The sequence below is a fragment of the Cheilinus undulatus genome, linkage group 6 (assembly GCF_018320785.1).
Source record: "Cheilinus undulatus linkage group 6, ASM1832078v1, whole genome shotgun sequence".
NCBI lineage: Eukaryota > Metazoa > Chordata > Actinopteri > Labriformes > Labridae > Cheilinus > Cheilinus undulatus.
In genome coordinates this window covers 43,135,059-43,158,405 of record NC_054870.1, presented here as the reverse complement: position 1 = coordinate 43,158,405, position 23,347 = coordinate 43,135,059, and the positions used below count along the sequence as shown (strand labels likewise).

General features: G+C 40.3%; 1 protein-coding gene across 1 annotated transcript in view; it reads right to left on the bottom strand.

The window, feature by feature from the left end:
* itga9 (integrin, alpha 9) overlaps nt 1-23,347 on the bottom strand; it is a 110,885-nt gene that overhangs the window by 52,810 nt on the left and 34,728 nt on the right. The window contains exons 11-15 of the mRNA XM_041789043.1: nt 22,365-22,459; nt 19,065-19,155; nt 18,703-18,748; nt 18,438-18,592; nt 12,926-13,086 (exon numbers count right to left, since the gene is read on the bottom strand). Of these exons, the coding sequence (XP_041644977.1) occupies nt 12,926-13,086; nt 18,438-18,592; nt 18,703-18,748; nt 19,065-19,155; nt 22,365-22,459 (548 nt within the window). The remainder of the gene's footprint in view (nt 1-12,925; nt 13,087-18,437; nt 18,593-18,702; nt 18,749-19,064; nt 19,156-22,364; nt 22,460-23,347) is intronic.

The window sequence follows — 23,347 nt, the reverse complement described above, 5'->3', positions numbered from 1 at the left end:
CTGCCCCTTTTTTCCGTTTTTTTTTTTTTTTTACCAATTTTTGCCACATTTTAACCTCTTTTCACCACTTTTCCTGCAAGTTTCTCTCACTTTTTATCACTCCACAACCCATTTTGACACTTGTCACCCATTTTTGCCGCTCTAACCCCTTTTCACCACTTAATCTGACCATTTTTGCCAGTTTTGGTACATTTTTTAATATTTACTAAAAATGTTTGACAAGTGAATTTCTGTAAAAAAAAACAGGTCAGATGTTAAATCATTCTAAATCTATTTTAATATTAATTGTTTTTGGGGTGGATTTAACAGCTGCAGACATTTAAAGACAACAGATACCACAACATCTGCTTTTACTCCTTTTCTGAATTTAAAGATCTTCTGGGGGCCAGACAGGAAGCTTTGGGGGCCCTGATTTGGCCCCTGGGCCGCCAGTTGATGATCATTGCCCTAAAGCATATAGACGGGCAGACATTCCAAACGTCAGCCCTCCTTCATATTAAGTCCACATGAATTGATTTCTGAGGTGCAGAACTGTAACTGAAAGACGCTTAAATATTTTTAAATGAATGTAACTCAGAATCAAAGACATCACAATAACCTGTATAACAAATGTATGCACAGTCGGCCTCATGTATAGCTATAAAAACTACACTACAAAGAGTCAAGACGCCTGATTCATCCTGTTATCATCTCTCACTACTTGACCTGTTTGTTAATATTAGTCTGATTCCTGTTTTAATAACATCAACGTTAAAATTTGTTTCCTGCAAAAACAGGCGAGATCTTCTACAAAGGAAGAGGTACCAGAATATACACAGGACTTTTGTTTACATGCTCTGGAGGCTGTAACTGGCCCTCATGAGGTGGATTTGACAAGTTTTTGTGAGCGTGCTGCAGTTTTATCAGAGCTCTGTCTAATAACAATGGCTCTAACAATAACAGTGAAGCAAAAGTACCCCAGGTTTTGTCAGTGAAGAAATCAACTGCAGGAAGCATCTGGAGAGCTCCTCTATCACCAGGATGGGACAGACTCAAACAGACACACAAACATGTCGAACTCCATTTAAAATAGCCAACATTTTGGTATTTTTAGATCAGTTCAAAAACAGTATCAGGAAGGTTCATACAGTTATGTGGTAGTTTCATTAACTTGTCTTTACAGTATGCAGAATTCAGCGTCATACTATAACAGTGAAAGTACAGAAATCTTGTTTTGTGGGAGGAATGTGCTTCTGTAATTAATGACATGGTTTCAGATAACGAGCTTCCTGTTTATGTAGGCAGAAAGTTTATCGTGATGTTGAAGGGAGTTCATCTCTCATAGGCAGGAAGTCCTCGGATGCTTGTTGTTCTCTTTAAAGAGCTACAACATCAGAAACAGAGTTATGATGCTTTCAGTTCAGAGAGTTTATGAGAAAATCTTGTAAAAGATTGTCTGGAATCTGTGTGAAGTGAAACCAGTGGGAAAAATCTTACAATAAATTTTTTAAAAGTCTTTTCCAAGCATGTGAACCATCTCATATTAGGCTGGAGATACAAATAACATCACGTACGCCTAGGTCATCAGTGTAATTGTGAATACATTTGTTTATACATGATTTGTGTTACTGGAGAACTCCACTAGAGACTGCACTAGAGAGCTCAGGCTGTATACAGTTATACGGTGTGTGGGATGTAAACTATAAACACGGTAACAGTTACAATATTGTTGATTCAGATATCAGAACCAACATAATATTAACACCAGCTATAAGTAGTAACATCAGATCAGCTCAGACCATTTGCACTTTACTTCAACATCTTTTCTTCTGTGCGTGGGCCTGACTGTTTTGGTGTTGTGTCATGTTGTACTGTCGTATTCTAACATATCGTATTGTGTTGGGATGGTATGGTGTGGTATGGTTTGTTATTGTATCTAATATTATCGTGTAGTGTCATGTTGTAACATTTTGTACCACATCCAATATTACTGTATCATATTGTATCGTGTTGTGTCACGTCATACTGTATTGCACCATATTGTACTGTAATATCGTAAACAGGGCTTGACATTTACACCCGCCAACTAGCCAAACTTTGGTGGATTTCAGCTGTGGCAGTTACCAGATTGACTCCAACTAGCCACTTTAACCAGCTGCATTTTGGATTTTTTGAATTAAGTCAATGAAAAGCCAGTGTTTTAATATTAGTATAAACTTAATATGCATGAAAGAGGGAAATGGAGCACGTGCTTCATCTCATTCCAGATGTCCCCAATTTTGCACATACACGTAGTTTCCCAACAACAAAACTCTGGCAAGTAGAAATGCTTAGTGGCTAGTAACTGTTCAAAAACAAGTAGCCACAGTGGCCGGTGAGCAAAAACGTCAACATCAAACCCTGATCGTAAATATTCACCAGACTGAAGAGAATAAAGTGTTGGATGCTGAAATAACCCTCATCTATAGTCATGAGCTTTAGGTAATGACCCAAAGAATCAGACTGCAGGTACAAGCAGCTGAAATCAGCTTCCTCTGGCAGTGACTTAGCCTCACAGATAAGGTGAGGTGTTCAGAAATCCAGAGCTATCAAGGAGAAGAGCAGTGGAACCAGTGAGGGTGGTTCACGCAGCTCCACGGGGCACCCCTGTGGAGGTCTTCCTGGCCGAGTAGACTGAAAACTTGCCAGAGGGATTAAACATATCCCATTTGGTCAGAGAAAGACTCAATATTCCACCAAGAAAAGCGTTCAGTATGGTTCTTTGCTCTTCTTACAATAAAGAAATGTTGTCCAGTTCTGATGTAACTGCAACTACAGCTGTGTCCATGCAGATCTCTTCTAAACCACGTCTGTAGCTACCGCTTCCTTCTCCTCAAATGACGTTGATCGGTCTGGTCATTCCTTGACTAAGAATAAACATTTCAGCTTGAAGCTTTGCATGATGGATCCTTCTGATGACAGACATGGAAGCTGGCCAGTCCATCTGCTTTGCTAGGTTTTAAAAAAATTATCACATCTAAACCAGCCAATGTCAGTTTTTAAGGGCTAAAGAAGCCTGATAATGATACCAAGGAAAGATGTAATCACTCTTTTGTGTTTTGGACATGAAGAGCCGCGCTTATGGCTTAATAATTTAACACAATCACACCATGCAGCCATGTACACACACACATGGATGCTTCCCCTGCAGTGGAAGTGGGAAACATGGCAGCAGAGACTCTTTCATTGTGGTCAGACTTGGCCACCCATCACGTTGCCTTGCGGTGGCATCGAGTGGCAGCGGAGCAGCCAAAAGACTGCGGAAACATTTTGCCCAGCATGCTTTGTGGCCAAAATCAACAAATCATCAAATTTGCCCCAACCTTTGGTCTCGATACGAGTAACAACGCTGAATTTATTATGGCAACATCACATGAAGCAGTCATACCAAAAATAATACCTCACATCACATTAATATGCTCCAATGAGAGGAACTTCATGAGAAATTTGACTTGTTTTAACGTCACAAATGTCTGCAGTCTGTGCTGTTGCCCGGAGAAGAACTGTAGAAAGTTCAGTCTGGCACAGCCATGTAGGGAAATCCTGACCAAAACATTACCCTGAGCTAAAATTAGCCTCAATAGCTCCTCTTTGGCTTCCAGTAAAGGCTATTAACTCTAATACTTGCAGAAAAAGCTTGCACTTATATCTGAATTTACACATATATGACTGCATTTATGACATTTTCCACTCGATTTATCGTCACTGTGCACAGCTCAAATGATTTTTTTTTCTTTCTTCCTCTTTAAATTCTTTAAAAATAGGAGCTTGACAGACTGCCATGTGTAATAGAAGACAGCTGGCTTTGATTAACTTCCTGCTATATACTTTCATTGTATCAGCTCTCTTGGCCCGAGGTAAATGAAACCAGGGGAACAGCGCCGAGGGAATTGCACGTTTCTGTTGAACTGTAAAGAGGCAAACAAAGCGTTCAGTGTGGCAGCGGCCCGGCTCCAGGTTTCCACGTGCCAGACGGCGTGAGGGCTCAGAGACTTTGTCTTACTTGAGATGCAGCGACAGGAACTCCTACTCTGCTGTACTCTCTCGAGGGTTTCCTATTTATCTTTGAGGAGCAGGCTGAGGTCAAATAATAAATGTAAAGAATTTTTCACATTCCTTTGGAGGAGTAGATTCACTTTTTCATGAAATAACAAAGCAAAAAACTGTCAGAGGACTTGTCAGTCACAGAGAATAGAGCTCACCCATGACCCCACATTGTGAAACGTTTTACACTATACCCACCCAAACAAAAGGTTCACATGCTTATTCTTGGAATTTGACATCAGGTTCAAGGAAAATACAAAACAATTTCTGGTTTTCACTCCAGTGGAACTGTAAGAAAATAAAGGATCTTTGGCTGTGGGTCACAGTAATTTTCAGCAGCCGTTACTCAAGTGCTAACTATTCTAACCAATCACTAAGTGGTCAGTGTTGCAAAAAAAGTTAAATAACTTTTAAAAATCTGACTTGAACCCCATAACATAAGGCTTTTTACACTTTAAAAGGTCTATAAGATGGCAGGCTGACATAACCTGGCATGCCAGATGGATGCGTTTCACACATCCATCTGGAAAACCACTCATACACAGCGTTTGAGAAAGGGCAGAGCCTTTGAAAAAAAAACTGAGGTAATTGGATGAACATTCTGTCTGTCACATCTTTACGGGCCAATCAGAGCAACAAAGTTCTGATGAAACTGGCGCTTTAGCAGCACCAATGCAAATGTCCTCTGCCATAATTGCACCGGCCTCTTGTTGCTGTTTGCTTACGTCACGACTCCGACACTGCCCCTTGATGCTGATTGGTCCTGTCACTTTCTAACCAGGCCCAAACGGTTCATATGGGAGTTTTGCAAGATGCGCCAGTGAGAAACATGGAAACAGGCCGATCCATTTACTTTGCAAGGTTAAGGCTGATATGAAATCTTCCTGAGTTGCTCTTTCATATAACAGTGGTGTTTGCATCGATAAAGGAAAATAACATGAAAAGGTTGCAACAGAAGTCACAGTGTCACTGCAAAGACAGTTTTTGCCTTTATATCAATACTTCCTGTGAAAAACAATGCAGAAGTGTCATTACATGCAAAAACAATGGGTTGCATGATCTAATTATCATCAACAACCCCATTTTCTGCTGTATTCATAAATCAGCTGACACCATTCTTGCAGAACTTTTACAAAAGGGCAAAAGGAAAAAAACATTTCAATGACTTAAATGAAGGCACAAGTCCTATTATTAATAAGACATTGTCACAATTGATTGTTGAATTTTAATATTTAATTGCAATAAACCCTCTGAGCTATAAGCTATTTCTTAATATTTTTGTCCCACCTGGACTTGTTGTCTTAAAAAGCTTGTAAAACATCAATCCTGTGGTGCAAAGTCAAATACACAGTTTAACACAGATATCTTTTGAGAAATATGCAGGAGTGCATGTACAAAATGACTCACCGATGTCTAATGAGCCCCTGTTATATTTGACAGCATTTAAACAGCATTAAAAGTTCACATTTAGTTGTTGTCTCTGCCTAATTCAGTGGAAAGATTTTTTTAAGAAACTGTCCTTTGCAATGCTTTTACTTTGCAGTTTGTGCTGTCTTCAGATAAGGGCACTTTACTTCTTGCTCAGATACAAATCTGCTTTCTTTCAGAGAGAAAATAAGGAATAAAGGTATATCCAAAACTACACCATAAACTCAACCACAGGAACAACAGAGCTTCCTGAAGACAGAAATGTAAATAAAAACAGCTAAAAAGAACTGTAAAAAGTGAAATATTTGATTCAAAAAAGATGTGGATTACTTTTAACTTGTCCACTGAGTGAGTTTGTGAGTTTTTAAAGAGAAATCAGACTTTCAAGGTGCAGTGTAGTTCTTATTCATCATCACTGTGAGAGCAGGAAGATGCTATGGTGAGTAGCATCCAGCTGCTGCACTGCTAAAGGCATATAAGTGTGCACTAAAAAACTTAAATGTCTTCACTCCAGACCTTAATAGCATTGTGATTAGTTTAACAGCATTAGAACCCAAACAATGTCTGTCTTACTGATATATTATATCTTGGCAATCAACCCTTATTTTTAGCATTCATCTTCTTTGTTTTCATATGCATTTGTTTTTCTTGCTGCAGAATGCTTTGTGTGCAAGAAAGGTGCCATAGAAAAAAGTTTCTCCTCGTTATTTTGAACCATTTTACTTGTGTCTTTTTGCAGACTTCAGTCAGATATGATAATGGGAAAAAAAACAAAAACAAACCACCACTCTTCTATACTCTATATTCTTACACTAGAAACCTGAGGTTGAGGTAAAGTATGATAGCAACAAGCAGACACACAGGCATATCAAAGCGTTATCTTAATACAATCAAATTCACAAAGCTAAAGACAGAGAATCTGATTATTTATGCCTCCTCAGACCATCAGTCTGAAAATCTCACGCGTTGTATCCCTCAAATCCAACATGTGTTTAGTTTTTCCATTCACTCACTGATGATAGCCTGTGTGCATTAAGCTCTGACAGATAGATGTTCATCCCACACGAGCATCAACAAACGCAGCGGTCATCAGAATCAAGTTTGATGGAGCTTTAAATACTCGCAGCAAATGTTGGGGGGGGGGCATGAGATATAGGCCACATACTCCATGAATATAGGCCAGAGGAAGAGGAGGGGGGAAAGTGAGCGGGATACTTTACGTGCTAAATTAAACAGACAACTGTTACAGCCGCGGCTTATTTTAGCTCCTCCTCGGAGACCGTGATGTGTCTGTAGAGCTACACAATATCACTCATGACCACAAATGGAGCTGGATTTTTGGCATGATTTCAAGGCTCACGTGCCCCGCTCTGCTCTGATGGGACTGCTGGAGTAAAAACATGTACATGATGATGGAAAGATGACCCTGGATGTAAACATGCCATGCGATGTGATCGGGGTCGAAGAGCAGAACATCTAACAAAGGAATACTTACAACGTTTTTACTAAGACGAGTAATAAATCAGAGCTAAGAGAGCTGTAAAAGCCAGCCGACATCTAAACAGTGCTCCACAGGGTGAATAATTAATGCTTGAAGTTTAGAGTAAGGTATATGTCAAAGGGTTATGTTGACATTAGACCTGTACTACTGTTAATCTACAGACACTGATGGACTCCACTTGGCAGACAAAGAGAACAAAACTTTATCTGAATATTTTTTTATTTCATGTTTTAATTGTTTGATTAGTTATTAGCCATGCAAGCAGTGTGGCCCTTTGGATTGCATTAAGGATTGGAATACTTGCATAACAATAACTGCATGTTGATGATGCATGACAAATATGACTTGCATCCTTTACATTCATTTTAGATACATCAGCACACATGACTGTTGAACTAGGTCCTGGGTATAACTGCCACACCAGTTTGATACTGTCAGATGAAACTCAAGGTATATCAGCTACCAATAGCTATAATTACATATGATAATGAATTTTTGAACAGTGGTTTCAATTATTTCTCATATCTAAAAACTGAACTTGCACATCATATTTTTCTCACATTTGACATTAAAAGGGGACCTATTATTACCCTCTAAAGACGAGTTTATCTTGGTCTCAGAGGTCCCCAAAACATGCCTGTGAAGTTCGTTGCTGAAAAACCCTCCAGTATTGGATTTTTGCATGTCTAAAAAACCCTCTGTTTCAGCCCTGCTTAGAATGAACTGTTTCTGTGTCTGTAGCTTTAAATGTTACTGAGCTGTCTGACTCCGCCCCCTGACCATGCCCCCCTCTCAGGAAATGGATGTGGCTTAATGGATGTGGCTCTCATGATAAGAGGTAGGATCAGGAGAGGAGGGCTGAACTTTCTTCCAGGCGGGGAGGGCCAACCGAACCTGGGGACGGTGCTAACCCCCCACATGACATCATGAAGGGAAAATCCAAGAACGGCTTGTTTCGGCACACATTTTCTGAAATGTGTGTGTGTGTGTGTGGGGGGGGGGTCTGGTACCTGGGAGGATTGGGGGAAAAGCCAGAAACGGTTATTTTTGCATAATATGTCACCTTTCAAGCCCACTGTAAAAGTGTGGGAAACAAACTGATAGATGTGACTTGAAATTGATTACCTCTGATGTCAAAATTATAAGAGATTACTGGGATTTCAATGTCATATTTTTAATGTTAAATGAATGGTACACAATCTCAGAATTTAGTCTTCTGACCATCCAAGGCACTTTTACATCACATGACCTTTTCACCCATTTCATATTCACACACTAACCCACCAGTACTAATCAATCGCTTTTACACACTTGCACACTTGCCTCTATTTTTGGGGGTTCACAGTCCGTCTACATGTGAACTGAAGTAGCCGGGACTGAGCTGTCACCCCTCTGAAAGAGAGATTACTGACTCACTCACTGAGCCGCAAACGCCCAAACGTCCTTGCTGTCGTCAGTATGAGTTGACTTGGCAGCATTTAAGTTCGAGATTAATAAAAGCTGTCTAAAATTATCTAATCTCGTCTTCCTGGCTGCACTGGCTACTCTTCAATTTTCCACTCCCACCCTACATTACAGATTTTCCATCCTTGACGCTGCAGCAGTTCACTGATTTCCAAGGCATGCAGCTGAATAGTAATAATATTTAAAACCTTCAAACAATTTCACTGTGCCGTGACTCTTCCAGTAAATTGACAACCTGCCATAATAAATGCCAATTACTCAGATATGTCTTAATATAACACATTAAACTGGAGAATTTCTGCTGAAACCTGGTGGGTATTTTCTTTAAATGACTCATTCCTGCTCACACAATTGGCTCTGGTCATCTGGACTCGAATAATTTATCAGTCATCACTTCCCTGAACTGTTTTCCTCTCCTGACTGTGAGGTACGACTGAAGAAAAAGCCTGTGTGGAGTTTATTTGGCTAAAAATAACCAAACAAAGACCATCTGGAGGGCTGGTATGCTGTTTCCAAGCCAATGAAAACATGTTTAAAATGATCGACTTACATAATTTGAGGAGGAATTAGCTTAAAAAATCAGATTGAGCTATTAGCTTCTGTGCTGTTTACTTCCTGAATAGCTCTTGTTTTTTCAGCACTACATGATTTACTGAACGCCCCCTGATCCAGCTCCTTACTTGATTTCAGATGGTGTAAACTGAGCATGCCCGCTCCAGACCTGTTGTGCATGTGCATTAAGCTGAAGACATAAAACTTTACCTGAGCTTTATTGAGTTTAGCTGCAATCTGAGGCCCTTAAAAAGTGTTTACCTTATTTAAAATGACAACAAATGGGGTCGACAAATGGTCAGAGGAGCTCCAAACATGAGAGAGCTCAGAATAGCACATGGCCTGCCTCCACCAGCCCTCACGCATCAGGGCTTGAGCAATCAACCCTGACGTGAGGGTTTTCCATCAGCAGTGCCAGCGTGCAGCTCCAGTTGACACAACAGCAGCCCAGAAACTCCTGCTGTGACGTGAGCCTGCGTTTTCACTGCATGTACGAGGTGAGCGGAGGGTGGGGTGGGGTTAGGAGGTGGGGGTGCTTTATCCCCGGAGGATGCAGCAGAGAAAGCAGCTGGTTTCCATTAGCATACCTCTTCTGGGGAATGGGAGGACGGACTCATGTGGGCAGACACACAAGGAAGATAAACGATCCGATTGGTCAAGGAGACTCAAGCCTGCCTCAGAGAGGAGCCAGATCACCTCTGATTATGGTGATTCTCCTCTCAAGTTTAGATAAGAACCCTATGATGATGACGACTACTGGCAGATAGCTATCATGAAGGTCATAATCTTTGTCCCCTTTATTTTTCAGACACATCTGTAGTCATTTGGGTTATAAACAGTGACAAATATTGTCATTTTGGGTGCCACACCTTTACAGTCCTATGTGGCTGTTGAGTGTTTGTAACTCTAGGAATCTCACCTCTGCTTTTTGTCCCAAAATGGTAAATGAACTGCACTTACAAAGCACTTTATTAGTCTTCTAACCACTTAGAGTGCTTTAACGTGTCACATTTACACTGCATTCACTCACTGATGGAGGAAGATTTTATGTGGTAGCGCCGTACTGTGATCAATGCCACCTTTGCAACAAGATAGGTGGTGAAATTTCATCCCTGCTGGATATTCTACCATCAACTGTAAGTGGTATTATTGGAAAGTGGAATCATTTAGGAATGACAGCAACTCAGCCCACAGAGGACCCCCCCAATTCCCCCCAGTCTCGAGTTGTGCCTGTGATGGATCCTAGACCATGACTTCTGCACCTGACTGTATAACAAACATTGATTGAATAGTTCTTGTTTTCTATTTTTTCCCAAATAAAACCATTCATATAGATTTTTCAGCTGAAATTAGCAAAGTTGTTTCAATTTGACCACCCTTATATTTGTCCCTTTGTTACTAAACAACAGCCAGGAGGTGGTTAGCTTAGCATAAAAGCATTGAAACATGGTGTATCAAGTAGCCTTAAGTTAAAAAAAAATCATCCTACCAGCACCTTTTATGATTATATAAATTAAATAGGATAAATACTTATCACCCACTGGGAAACTAACTTGTTACAACAGCTTACAATAAGAAACCAATTAAATATAGTTAAAAATAAGTTTAAATGGATAGCTTGCAGACTACAGAAAGTACCTGAGCCTGGCCAAGGAAAAGTCAGACACACTTACCTCCATAAAACATTTTAGCACTTAAATCATCAGCATTAAGGGTGTTAGTAAGGAGATTTTGTTATTTTTGGACAGAGTCAGGTTGGCCATTTGCAGTCTCGGTGCTCAGCTAACTTTCTTCGAGCCAGCTTTATAAGAAACTTTAAGACAGAGACTTGAGTTGATCTTCTCATCTAACTCTCTGCATGAAAGCAAACAAGTGGCCTAGAAAGAACAACTCCAACGTCAGGATGTTATTAAAACTTGAAGCCCTTAACAAACCATCAGAACAGCAAAGTACAGCCCATCTCTGAAGTAAGGATAGCTCTTATGTAGGCTTTGAGTGTTTGTCTCAGCTAGAGAAATGCCACAGACTTTTGGCAGCAGAGAACCGTGTCTGAGTGATCATTCACTTGCCCACCCAGTACCCTGAAAATGTTTGGTTTCAAGTGTTGAAATGCTGGGTTAACTCTGACTACAAACTCTACTTTTCATGACTAACACGTCTGTTAAAACTCTGCGGGTTGAAACTCAGACAGAAAAGTGAAAATTAAGTTTAAAACATCAGATCATTTGATGCAGATTTACTGTGGAGCTGGATAAACACATGTAAGACATGACTTCTAACTGTAATGTGAAAGTTTTGTGTTTGCTAAACATGCTCAGTGTGATATACTCTCATTATAGTCAGAGTGGTTGAAGGAGGAGAGGCAGGCGTGGTAATGACAGCCCCCCTCAGTCAGCAGCTCAGCCTCCCACTGTGAAAGCGCCTGCAGAGCACAGCGAAGAATGCCTGTGAAATTTACAGGCCTGCAGCCGGCCTCCATATTACAGGAGGTGAAACACGGACGCTGCCCTCAAGACGAGGACCCTCTCTGAAGCAGCACAGCTAAATCGGAGAGGGACACAATAGAGGGACTATGTGACCACAAAGAAGACTCTGTTTCCTGCCTGTTTCTGCAGACGAACACTCGAGTAGCCTGACTGTTACCTTTAACCTCAGCCAGCAGGAGACACTCAGAACTTCACAGCATGTTAGCTGATCCAAAATACAGCTGCCACTTCTCCTACAGCGGCATGTGACGTGTGACAGACCCTGATTTAGGGTTGTCACAACACCAAAACTTTAACTTTGATGCTGTACTAGTGAAACAACATACTGGTGATACCTGTTTCTTATGCAGGTAACAGACATTTAAGTCCCAGAGACCACCATTGCACATTTCACACTGGCAATGTTTCAGTACCAGGTCATTATCATCATCTTGGGTCAAATGTCATCTCCCATCACATCCTATTGTATGGTATCATGACAAATTGCATGACATTGTGTTATATTGCATGGTATGGCATATCATTTTTTAACGTAATTTCATACCATATCATATCATACTGTAATGTAATGTTTGTCTGACTAGTCTAAAGAGGAGAAAATTTCTAGAAAACAGTCAAATTCCTCACAGGGTGGTTGTGTTAGCGGGTGTGACGTTAGCCTGATATACTCTCTGCAGCGTGGCTAACATTACAAGCTAGCACTGCCAGCCTTTGTTCCTCTTTGCAGGTTAATATCATGCTTTGATGTGCGGCCTCTTTTCACTTCGGGTGGAAGTTATACGTTAGTTCAACCCTCAACAGCCTGCACACCACTATATTTCCATTTATTCCTGCTACATGCACATTTGAACATTTTTATTCTGTTCCATCCTGCATTTGAGCCAACATTAGCATGTAAAGTCAGATGTTAAAAAGGAGCATTTAATTCAGTTTTTAGTTTATCTGCCCTTATGTGATGCAAGTACCCCCAACACTGCATACCGTAAATATCACATTGTACCATATCAGTTTATTTAGTCTCATTTTGTTTTACATTGTGAGAGACCCTGTAATTTCTCCCTTTTTTTAGGGGTTTAAGTGCAAAAATACCAATGATCAGTCTAACCACTGCTAATTATATGAATTATTAAAACCAAAACTGTTACTACGTGGAAAGATTTAGAAGTGGAGCCAAATGATCTGGCTGTATGAGAAAGCCATAATTCCCATCACTACAGTCAACATTTTAGGTGGAAAGTCCAAACTCTGATGCTCCAATCGAAAACAAACCACACAAGCAAATAACTCATATCACAAGTCAACACTGCAGAAAGTGAGAGTGATCAGGGTCATGGGAAAGATCAGCTGAGGACACAAGCAGCACATGGTCAACCCAAACACAACACAAACAGAGCCCGTCGGAGAGCGCTAAGACCAGAAAATCCAGCCTTACCTTCACGTAGGCGGTGAAGCGCTGGCACTCCTCCCTGTTGATGTCCAGGCTGATCTGCTGGCTCATCTGGCTGATCTGAGAGCCGCTCTGGGAGAAGTAGATCCTCGAAGGCTGGCTCTTCTGACGCTTATCCACATCAGCCGTCAGGTTATACAGCAAATCTGACAAGAAAGAAAAACACAGTTAGGCGTAATGTGAACTGACAGCGATGGTTATTTGAGTTGAGATAATCTTGAGAAACACGTGAAGTATGCAGGGTTTGGGTTTTCTGATGATTGCTATCAAAACAGCAGGAAGAGATAAATTATCGCTTATGAATGGATGTGAGTCAGAGGGATGATGGGAACATTTTCTGGTTGGATCATCTGATATCACTTTGACTTAACAAGGGCACTTTTTGTCATGTTGTTTATTAAAACTACAGTAGATTACGGAAGATTCAATGCTAAAATATTTTACATATTTGCATCCGTCAGCCAGCAAAAACATTTTAATTCAAAGCTATTTCATTTAGGTTATTCCTGCTGGATTTTGTTTTAATTTTGTTAATGCCCCTGGCATAATCCATTAAGATACAGAAATCTCTTTAGCAAGGGTGTCATGCAGTTATCACATTAAATAAATGACATAAAACAATAAATCAGCAATGATTAGCATTAAGCCATGAATACACTGGTCCAACAACCCTGAATATATCAACAGATTCTTCACATATATAATCTATATTTGTGAGTCTGAATATTCAGTATAAGAAGTGTTTTGGTGGCTGTAGTTCATTTTTTATCAGCATGTGTAGCCATATTATTGACTCTACACACCACCATTGGTCATCATGTGCCATAATTAACACTTATGTACTACTTTGGCTGTGTAAAAACTCTTTATAATGAGTTTCCACTGTCAATTGTACTTTGTTTAACATAACCCCCTTCTGCTGACTTTGCCGGGGCCCCTGCAGATTTATGTGTTGAACCCAGAGGTGGTAAAAGTACATGACTGCTGTGCTCAAGTAGAAGTACAGTTACTCTGGCTAAAATGTATTTCAGTAAAAGTACTGGTCTATAAATCTACTCATTAAAAGTAAAAAGTATGAAATTTAAAGTTTACTTTAAGTACTCAGTGCCGAGTAGCTACTTAAAAGTTGTAAAGTAAAATATGATCCTTCCTTATTGGCAATAACAACAATAAAATAAATCTCCAACCAGGTTGTTCAGGTAAATTCCAACTCAAACTCAGTGGATAACTTTGTACATGGTGCAAATGTGTCTCATGACAAAAACAACAACTCACCAGAAACATGACCAAAAGAACCCTAGCAGGGATTACTGCACAGCAGCCAACATCCAAAGTCAGCTAAACTCATATAAAACACTTGGGGCATGATGGGAAACTTGGAAACACATCCCCCCAGATTTGAAATTGCAGTGGCCAGAGTTAAGATCAGCTGGGCTGGCTGATTGGTGGGTGAACGGACCTTAATGCATAAGAAGAAATCAAAAGTTGATTGAAATATGTATTCTTATAGTGTGTTTTGTTATGTTATTTAACAGTCTATTTCAAAAAAGGAAATAAAATACAAGTCTAAAAAGATAGTAGACAAAATGGGGCAAGTGCTGCACAGGGTTAACAAATCATGGAAAAAAGTTTTGATAACAAATCATGTGCTTTTCAAGGATAAGGAGACAGAAATGAATGCAAAAGGAAAAAATGACTGTCAAAGTCCATAGTAAAATATGGACTTCAAAACTAAAAATCTAAGGCCCTCCGATGCAACGTTACAATCCTCTATATTGAGCAGGGATGTCTACAAACAAACCTACCATGGGGTAGAAGAGTACAAACGCATAGAAATCATCTAATACAAGAGAAAGCACAGAACCACTGAACAAAGTGGAGCACGCAGGAGAAACACTCCAAGAAAAGCTGGTGAAAAGTTATCTGCACTACTGACACACCAGGTTCCATCGGCTATATTCTGATTTATTTGGGTCTATAAACAGATATTTGGGTAAAAGTGAAGCTCACAGTCTATTATAGTTCAACTTAAGCAACAAATCTACTTCATGCTGTTGTGTTTAAGCCAGTAGGAGTTTGGATTGGAATCCCTCACAACCTCATGTGCTCCTCCATCCAAAAAAAAGTCGTTTCCCTCTCTTGAAGACAGACCTGACAACCTGCATGTTTACTTTGTACAAATCTGCACCATGATGTTATTATTGCAAACTTAATCCCCATTACCTACGAGTAAATCATGAGAAAGTCTGTTTCTTTTTCAGTCTCTGTGCTGCTGAAGTGTGCTGTAAAGAAGCCGCTGTTTAAGCCAGAGGTTCTTCTGCTGAACTGAGACTCAGGAGATGAACGGGCGCTGCTGTGGGATGTTACGGACCAAGAAATGACACACTTACATGGCAGATGTAAAAGCCACACAAAGGAGGAAGACGTAGAGGTCGTTCAATGCTTACCACTGGCTCAATGGAATTATGAAGGAATTAAGACTCATTCTGTGAGGCATATATTGTCTATCAGCTGGATGATGATAGCTGAAGGATTCAGAACTTAAGACATACTTCATTGGTATTTTTAATCCCAAGGACTGATAAAATGCTCTCATAAGGTGACTCAGCTCAGGCCAACATAAGGGAGGACAGGTTACAGCTACTAACAGTTCCAGGTAGCAGAAAGCTCTTTAAACTACATGAAATTTAATGTTGTAATTTTGGCAGCAAAGAAATTAAGATGAACTCCTCAGAATAAGCTTTTTTATTGAAGTTATTGTGCTGGATTTCCTACTGACAGCTTCAAAATAAAAAGCCTTTGTGCCGACATTTTTTATACAAGCTTAAGGTGAGCAGACGAGGATTAGCGTAAAAAGGAAATTAATTTTCCAGCTGACAGGCCAGAGGTAGTATTTCTGTGAAAGAAAACATTTTAACAACAACATTCTTGCTGGTCCCACCCCTGGCTGTAGAAAGAAATCCTTCAACTCTATTTTGGATTGAAAGTCATAAGCATGATGTCAAATGTTACGAACATTTCCGAGAAAACCATACATGGGCTTCTGGCCATTTAAACGCCATGGCTCTGAATGAATCAGCCTCAGTCTGTAGTAATGGCTTCAAGAGGGTGTCACACTGGTAAAACAGTGGGAAGGGTGGCTAACACACACCCCACTTGGACCAAAGCCTCACTGTTTCCTCGCTCCAACAGAGAAAACGCCGTGAGCTCACTCCAGAGGAGGCAAAGGAAGGCTTCATCACCAAACACATGCTGCTGCACTTTCCATGCAGTTCTCCAGACGCCTAAACAGTGAGGCTTTATTCCTGAGAGCCAGGACGCAGTCATTATGTAACGACAGAGCTCCTGCTCCCCCGGGGGAGTTGTGAGTGACCACACCCAAACACTGGAAACACGGGACCGCACCTCAGCACTCAACAGGCACCCCGCCCTCCAGCCAGTCAGCGAAGGCTGAAGGGTCGGCCAAACGCACCAAGGGCCAAAGGCTAACCACACTGACTGTCTCAGAGCCCGTGGAGAATTTTTCAGTGGGATTATGTTTACATTTTACCAAATTTAAAAGACCAAAAGTTCAAGAAGGAGGAATTTCAATTCCTCATAACGCAGAATGACGGGTAAAATGTACTGCATTTGAGGTTCACTGGGCTTGGATGTTGGCCGCCAAAACATACAACACATAACTCGTACAGCAAGGGCTGCCCTCTTAACATCAACAGTTACAGTAATCAATCAAGAAGGCTCAGTGTTCACCCTTCGCTGCTCATAGTAAGGTCTTTAAATTATCTACAGAGGTGAAAAGAAAAAAAATTAAATACATTTAAAAAAGAAAATTCTAATTAAAAATCAGATTTCTCATGATACTTTCCAGCGGTCATAGGATGTTAGCAGGGTCCACAAGCTAAGCTGTCTGTAGCTTGTTTTATATTAGGATGCCATTAATGCTAATGCTTACTTTTTCTCTTTTTCATCAGAGATACAAAGATGAGCACAAAACAAAATAACAAGTATTAAACTTTTTTTAAACAGGTGCTACAACTACCTCAACCTTCTTCTGTTTGGCTTACTGCACTAATCACAACAATCACACCTTTACTCATCCCCTTGCAGACATTCATTTTTCACAGTTTATGTTAAACCAACATCACTTTTGACTCTTTAACCCTTTGTTTGACCTCCGTCTTTGTTACCAGTCCTGAGCCAGGTGGTAACAAATGGGGGCTCGTCCGGGATTCCTAATGCTGGGTACAGCATATACAGATAAATGTGATAAATACATAAATAATCAGATTTTGGTTGAAGGTAAACAGAAAACTGAAGCAAATTCAAGTTAAAAACCAGGGTAAAATGAAATTCAGACAGAGGGCAGGAGTCTTCCTGCAATGTTTGGTAAAAACAAGCTATTCCTAGATATTGGATGCCTAGGACTTGTACTTTTGTTACCATGGTATTGAAACAGGTATCAATTTCATTTGACTCAGTACTTCTTAAACTGGGGATCACAAGCCACAGCTCAGGGGTCTGCGAAATAATTTAAAACGAATTATTAAAGTAATTCCATTTCATTTAAAATCAAATAAATACATATAGGGACCACAGCACCATAAAACAACCATACTAAACCAATGACTCCCACATCAGTCAGCTTTAGGCCAATAAAAACCCAGATATGATTGTGACATATCACATAAATCTATCACTCGTTACACAGCAGTCACTTTGCTCAGGACACATTTGGTCTGCAGGTCAAGCTAGCAACAATGGATAAATATTTAAGAACGTCCACTTCATCAAGTGATGCTGGGCCCAAACCAGCTAAACTGAGAAAATATGATGACAGATATTTGGAGTTTGTTTTTACTGAGAACAGCGACGGAAGACCAAAATGTGTTGTGTGTCTTCATGTGAAACCATGAAACCTGCAAAAGCTAAAGAGTCATCTGATAACAAAGCATGCAGAGTTTAAAGACAAAACAAGTCTTTTTGCGACAAAAGGGTGAGAAATACATCCACCAGAAAACCTGAATGGTGAACCTGCCAACCTCAAGAAAAGCACAGAGGGCTTCTTATTTGGCTGCTCAAAGGATCACCAAATGTAAGAAGCCACACTCTATGGGACAAGAGCTTGTATTTAGGTTGAAGAGTTTAAAATACAGCATCTAGGAGTACAACTGGCAGTTAACATATGTTTAATCAGTGTGAGGGTTATGTGGGGGGACTTATGATGTATCATGCATGATAGCCTTGGCTATACAATAGGATACGATACGAGGCATGACGATACGAAACTATTTGTCTTGGTCTGCATTTCTGTACACATTTAGATGCCTACCCAATTAAATCAATAAAAACAATAGAAACAAAAAAATCCACAGAACAGAGAAGCACATACCACTGTAAACCACAAATAAAATATATCACACATTTCTCAGGCATACTTATAGCCCTTTCAGTGTGTACTGAACACTTCTGTAATGCTTCCTTATGGATTTATCCTCACCTAACTGTCCGGGCAGCTGTTTCCCCCTGAAGCGCATACACACGGTGACATTGAAACAGTTCTGGTTGTGCTGGCCCTCGTGGCACTGTGGCACGGTGATGTTGATGGTCACAGGCAGGAAGATGGAGACGTCCACCGTAATGACAGGCCGTGTTCTGCAACCACATTGACCCACACAGGAACACAGAGAGGGAGAAACTTGAAATTAAGACGAGTCAGAGGTAGCAATGACATCCTGCTGTGTCATAAAGATGTAGTTACTCACCGCAGCAGCACCACACTGTCTGACATGAACGCTCCAATTGTGACATCTGAAGCAAAGACATAATCAAGACTGATTGGATATGACACGAACACAACATCAGCTTAAAGCGCTCTTTACACCTGCAAATCCGAAACAATGCACAGAGGACTGAAAGTGTCATGCTGTCTGAGTCTGAATGCCAGCAGAGGAATGCAGTAAACAAGATGCCTCTATCACGAGTCTTTGCCCTACAACTGCAAAAAACTGACTGTCAGAAAACCTGGGGCTGCAAAACCAAATATTGAACATTTTTCTTTCCCTGTTTTTGAGACATTTTTTTGATCTGCTTTGGAAAACTTTCATCTCATCTGGTTTGAACTTACCTGTGTATCCATTGCCATCCATGTCCACGTCGCCTGAGATCGACTGTCCAAACATCTGCAGACCAGGACTGACGCTGCGTCCAGACAGTTTCTGTAACAGATCATACCAGCTGGTAAATAACACGTGTGAGCCAGCATGGAGAAGAGAACAAGAACAATGTGTTTCCTTTGCATTTGTTTTCCACTCAAATTTGACTGAAACGAGATGTTTTTGTAGCTTTAAATTAGGAAAGTTTGTCATTTATGGCAATAATAGTAATAACTGTACAGCACATTAAAAAAAATTCTTTCCACAAAGCAGCAGTCCTGCTCCAAACAACTTGATAATCATCAGGAAAATATTTAGTTGTACACAATTAAAAACAAGTGTTGGCTAAAATATGTACAAGAAAAATCCTTTTTCAAGTTTACTTCTGGAACCTTTGTTATGATTGATGCCACATAAATATAAACTGATTTACTGATTGAAAATATGATTACACAAAGACTGTTCATATAAGACTCTTTTTCAGATATTTATGAGCTGCTGCCTTTGCTTTCTCTTACATAGGAAGGTGAATAGAGTAGGAGAGTGGGTGAGAGACAGGGGGAATGACAATGGAGAAAGAAGCCACAGGTCAGACTTGAACCATATAGTAAATTCCATAAAACTTTGACTTAACTTTTATACTACCACGCTGAGTATTAACCCACTGGACCCCATGGGATCACATGGGTTGTTTACAATATCTCAGGAAATATTAGATGAATCTTTATGGAATAAATTGTGATGGACAGCTTACCTTTTTGCCACTCTATAAAATGGATGTTGGCATTTATATCCCTTCCAGAATATTTTTAATCGAGGTGCAAAGTGCTTTGTTTATTCGTAGCTTTGATACTACGAATCCACATAGTTAAATCTATGATAGCATGGCTATTTATTATGTTTGTTTTTCTACATAAAACTTAGCAATCTTGCTAGCTGTCCTGCATTTTGACACCGGAAGTAAAAGACAGCAACTTCCTGTTAGCCTGTTGGCCAATCACAATGCTCCAATTTCTTCTTTTATGGTGAAAGCGACCAATCAAGGCAGGCCAAAGACAAAAAAGAGGCAAGATATTTATCTGCCAGTTGGAAAGTTAAGAAAAGAAATATTCCTCTATGGCCAAAATAATGAAAAGAGGACGTTTGAGCTCCTACAATGAGATTAATGAGCATTTTACACACTTGAATACCAAAAGGGTGCAAGGGTGAATTAGTTTTACAGAGATAAATGATAGCAATACTTTCAGTCCTAGGTTTATTATTAAGTTGTTATTTATTCTCCTTATAGGCAAGGCCTGTAGGAACTTCATAAGATGTAAAAAGGCTTGTTTATTGTTGATCTTGTTGATCTCTTTCTGGTTAAATTACTTTTGATACATTTATCTGACATCCTAGCAGCACTCATGATAGTCTAGATCGTCCTGAAAAAATATCTGTCTGTACCTTTATTGTGCTTAAAAGGGTTGAGATTCTAAAGGCATTTTAATATAAAAAATACAGGTGGACCAAAAATAAAAGAAATGTCTTGAGCCAGATTCCATGTCTGTACTCAAGCAGATCCATCTTGCAAAGCTCCAACGATGAATGTTATGTAGTTTACTAACTCAGTGGCAGTGCAAGCCTAACCTTGCAAAGCTGATGGACTGGTCAGACTGTCATCTTGTAAAGCTCCAATCTGAAACGACTGTGCTGGTCTGAGAATGGACGGACCATGCAACATCATTTTAAGAGAAGAGGCGGTAGCTACAGGCTGGGTTTAGTCATACTGCAAGCTGTTAAACAATGATGACATGTGTAGAGAATAGCTCAGATGTAGCTATAGTATTGCAGCAGTTTGTTAATCAGAGCTGGACAACATTTCTTTATTGCAAGACCAAAGACCTGCACTGAAGCTTCTTATGGTGAATAAGTACTTTTAGCCCTCCTGACCAGCCTCAGCACAAGTTTGCAATAATTACGGGCTGGGATAAGTTGTACTGCAAGCAAGTAAACAAAGCAACCTGTGTAGCCATCAGTTCTGATATAGCTACAGCGTAACCTTGTAGTAGTTGGATTAGTCAGATTCTATGTCTGCATCAGGCAAATCCCTCTTGCAAAGCTCCAATCTGATCAAACGATGTTGCCAGGTCTGAAAATCAGCGTCATTTTAAGGAGAACGAGGCGGTAGCTCTGGCAGGGTTTAGTTGTCCAGGAAACCAATGACAATAGCTGCTGCAAGTGTAGCATTTAGATTGGACGTCACTGTATCATAGCATCAGTTTTATCAGAACTGGGCCACATTTCTTCATTAAAACAAGAGCAAAGAGCCACACCGACACTTTCTTGGTGTAGACCGGCCTCAGCTTGAGTTTTATCCACCAACAAGCTTCACCGTTCATCAACTATGTAGATCTGTAGAGCTTTGGTTACTTCTAGAGCTGCACATCCCTCCTACCTCATGTTGTCTCATTGCTCTGATTGGTCTGTAATGAATGTGACAGAACATTCGTCCAATCACCGTTTGAGAAGTTTTTGAAAAGTCCTGCCCTTCCAAAACACTTTGTAATAAAGGTTTCCCAGATGAATGTGAAATATATTTAATTCCATGAACGCGTGAAACAGATGAGTATGCCATCACACACTTATTTTAGAGGGATGAGGGGGGTTGTAGCACTTAAAAACACATTTGAATTTGAAATCTCTTTGCATTTTCTAATACAGTGATATAATACTGTTCCTGCAAAGAGCTACAAAAACTACAGTGATTTAACTTTCAGGCTATATTGCCCAGCTCTAAACAAGATGTTGGAATCTGTTCTTGTACTTCTTGCAAAAGGAGGATAAATTTAGTATAAGGGTAGATATGTTTAAAATCACGACTCAAAATTTGTAGAAATAGGTCTGTGTCATGTGTGCAACTGCATTAGACTATTGTCATTTAGTTTAATTTAATCAATTGAAAAGTGCTTGGTAAAAAGTGTAAACCTGCATCAAAAAGAACTAACCAAACAGCTGAAGAGGGAAGATATTTTCCCAGGAAGAAGTGCTTCATTTGAGGCTACGTTGGTCTTCTGTGTGTTCCTGAGGCTACACCACCACCTGTGACTTTACCACACGTTACTCAGCTACCTCAGTATGCAAGGTGAACATATGGTTTTCATCAAAGTCTAACACATTTTGGTGTAGCTACTGAGAAATAACAGAGGGAAAAAGCAATCTTCCTTTGCTAACTGTGACTAAACAAGAAGCATGTCCATGATGTTTGTATACTGTGTGATACAAGAAGTTCTCACCATGGAGTATTTACTGATGATCCCTGCTGCATCCCCATGGTAGATGTAAACAGCCCCGGCGTAGTCGTCCTCTTTCGGTGCTCCGATTGCTACATCTGAGGACACAACCAGGGCACAAACAGCGTTTTTTATGAGAAGTTACCGAACATAATTGCCTGCTTGTTTTTGTGAATGCCTTCTGTTTACTCTCAGCTGGCCAGTGCCTGGGAAACAAGCAGTTACAGTAAGACTCTTAATGGACAATTAAGTGTTGTTAGTGGCCATAAAAACTTGTGCGACCTCTGAGAGAGTGGAAACAAGACTATAAAGCGCTGGCAAGAGAAAACAACGTCTCCTTATCCCATTTCCACCACAAGTCCATATATAAACTTTCCTTTTATAAACCAAAACACCTCCAGGTCATGTAGTGCACATACCAAAGCAAATAGCCTATGGTACAAGAATGGCACCATTTCTGTTGTAATTAACCCATTATGAAGATGCAGAATTTAGAAACCCAGGGGGAATAAAGATGTATTTTCCTATTTCTACAGTAGTTCAAATTAAATGGTAGCAGTCAGGTTGTAAATCACACATTGTCAGTCTGAATCCCAGTCACTGGGAGAGTGATGAGTTACAGGATGAGTTATGCCTCCCAGCTGCCATCTTTCTCCACACACATGCTCACAAACACACACAAACATGTGCCATGCTGCAAGCCTCAGAGCGTGTATATCTCCCACAGAGATGAAACCGGGCAGCAGCTTCTAGTCTCGAGTTTAAGACGGCTCAGTGCCAGGAAAAGGGACAGCTAAATGTATGTCTGTGTCTGTGTTTGTGTGGATAATTTGCTGTGAGTGTGAAGGGGGGACTCTGTGCACACAAGGTTAAGAGAGGGCAATATTTTCTAAAGATTCCCCCTCGCTGCGGGGTAATCGAAACAAAATGCCTGTGAAAGTGGAGGGTTTCGTTGCACCTCCTGAGCCCCTCCAACAGACAACATT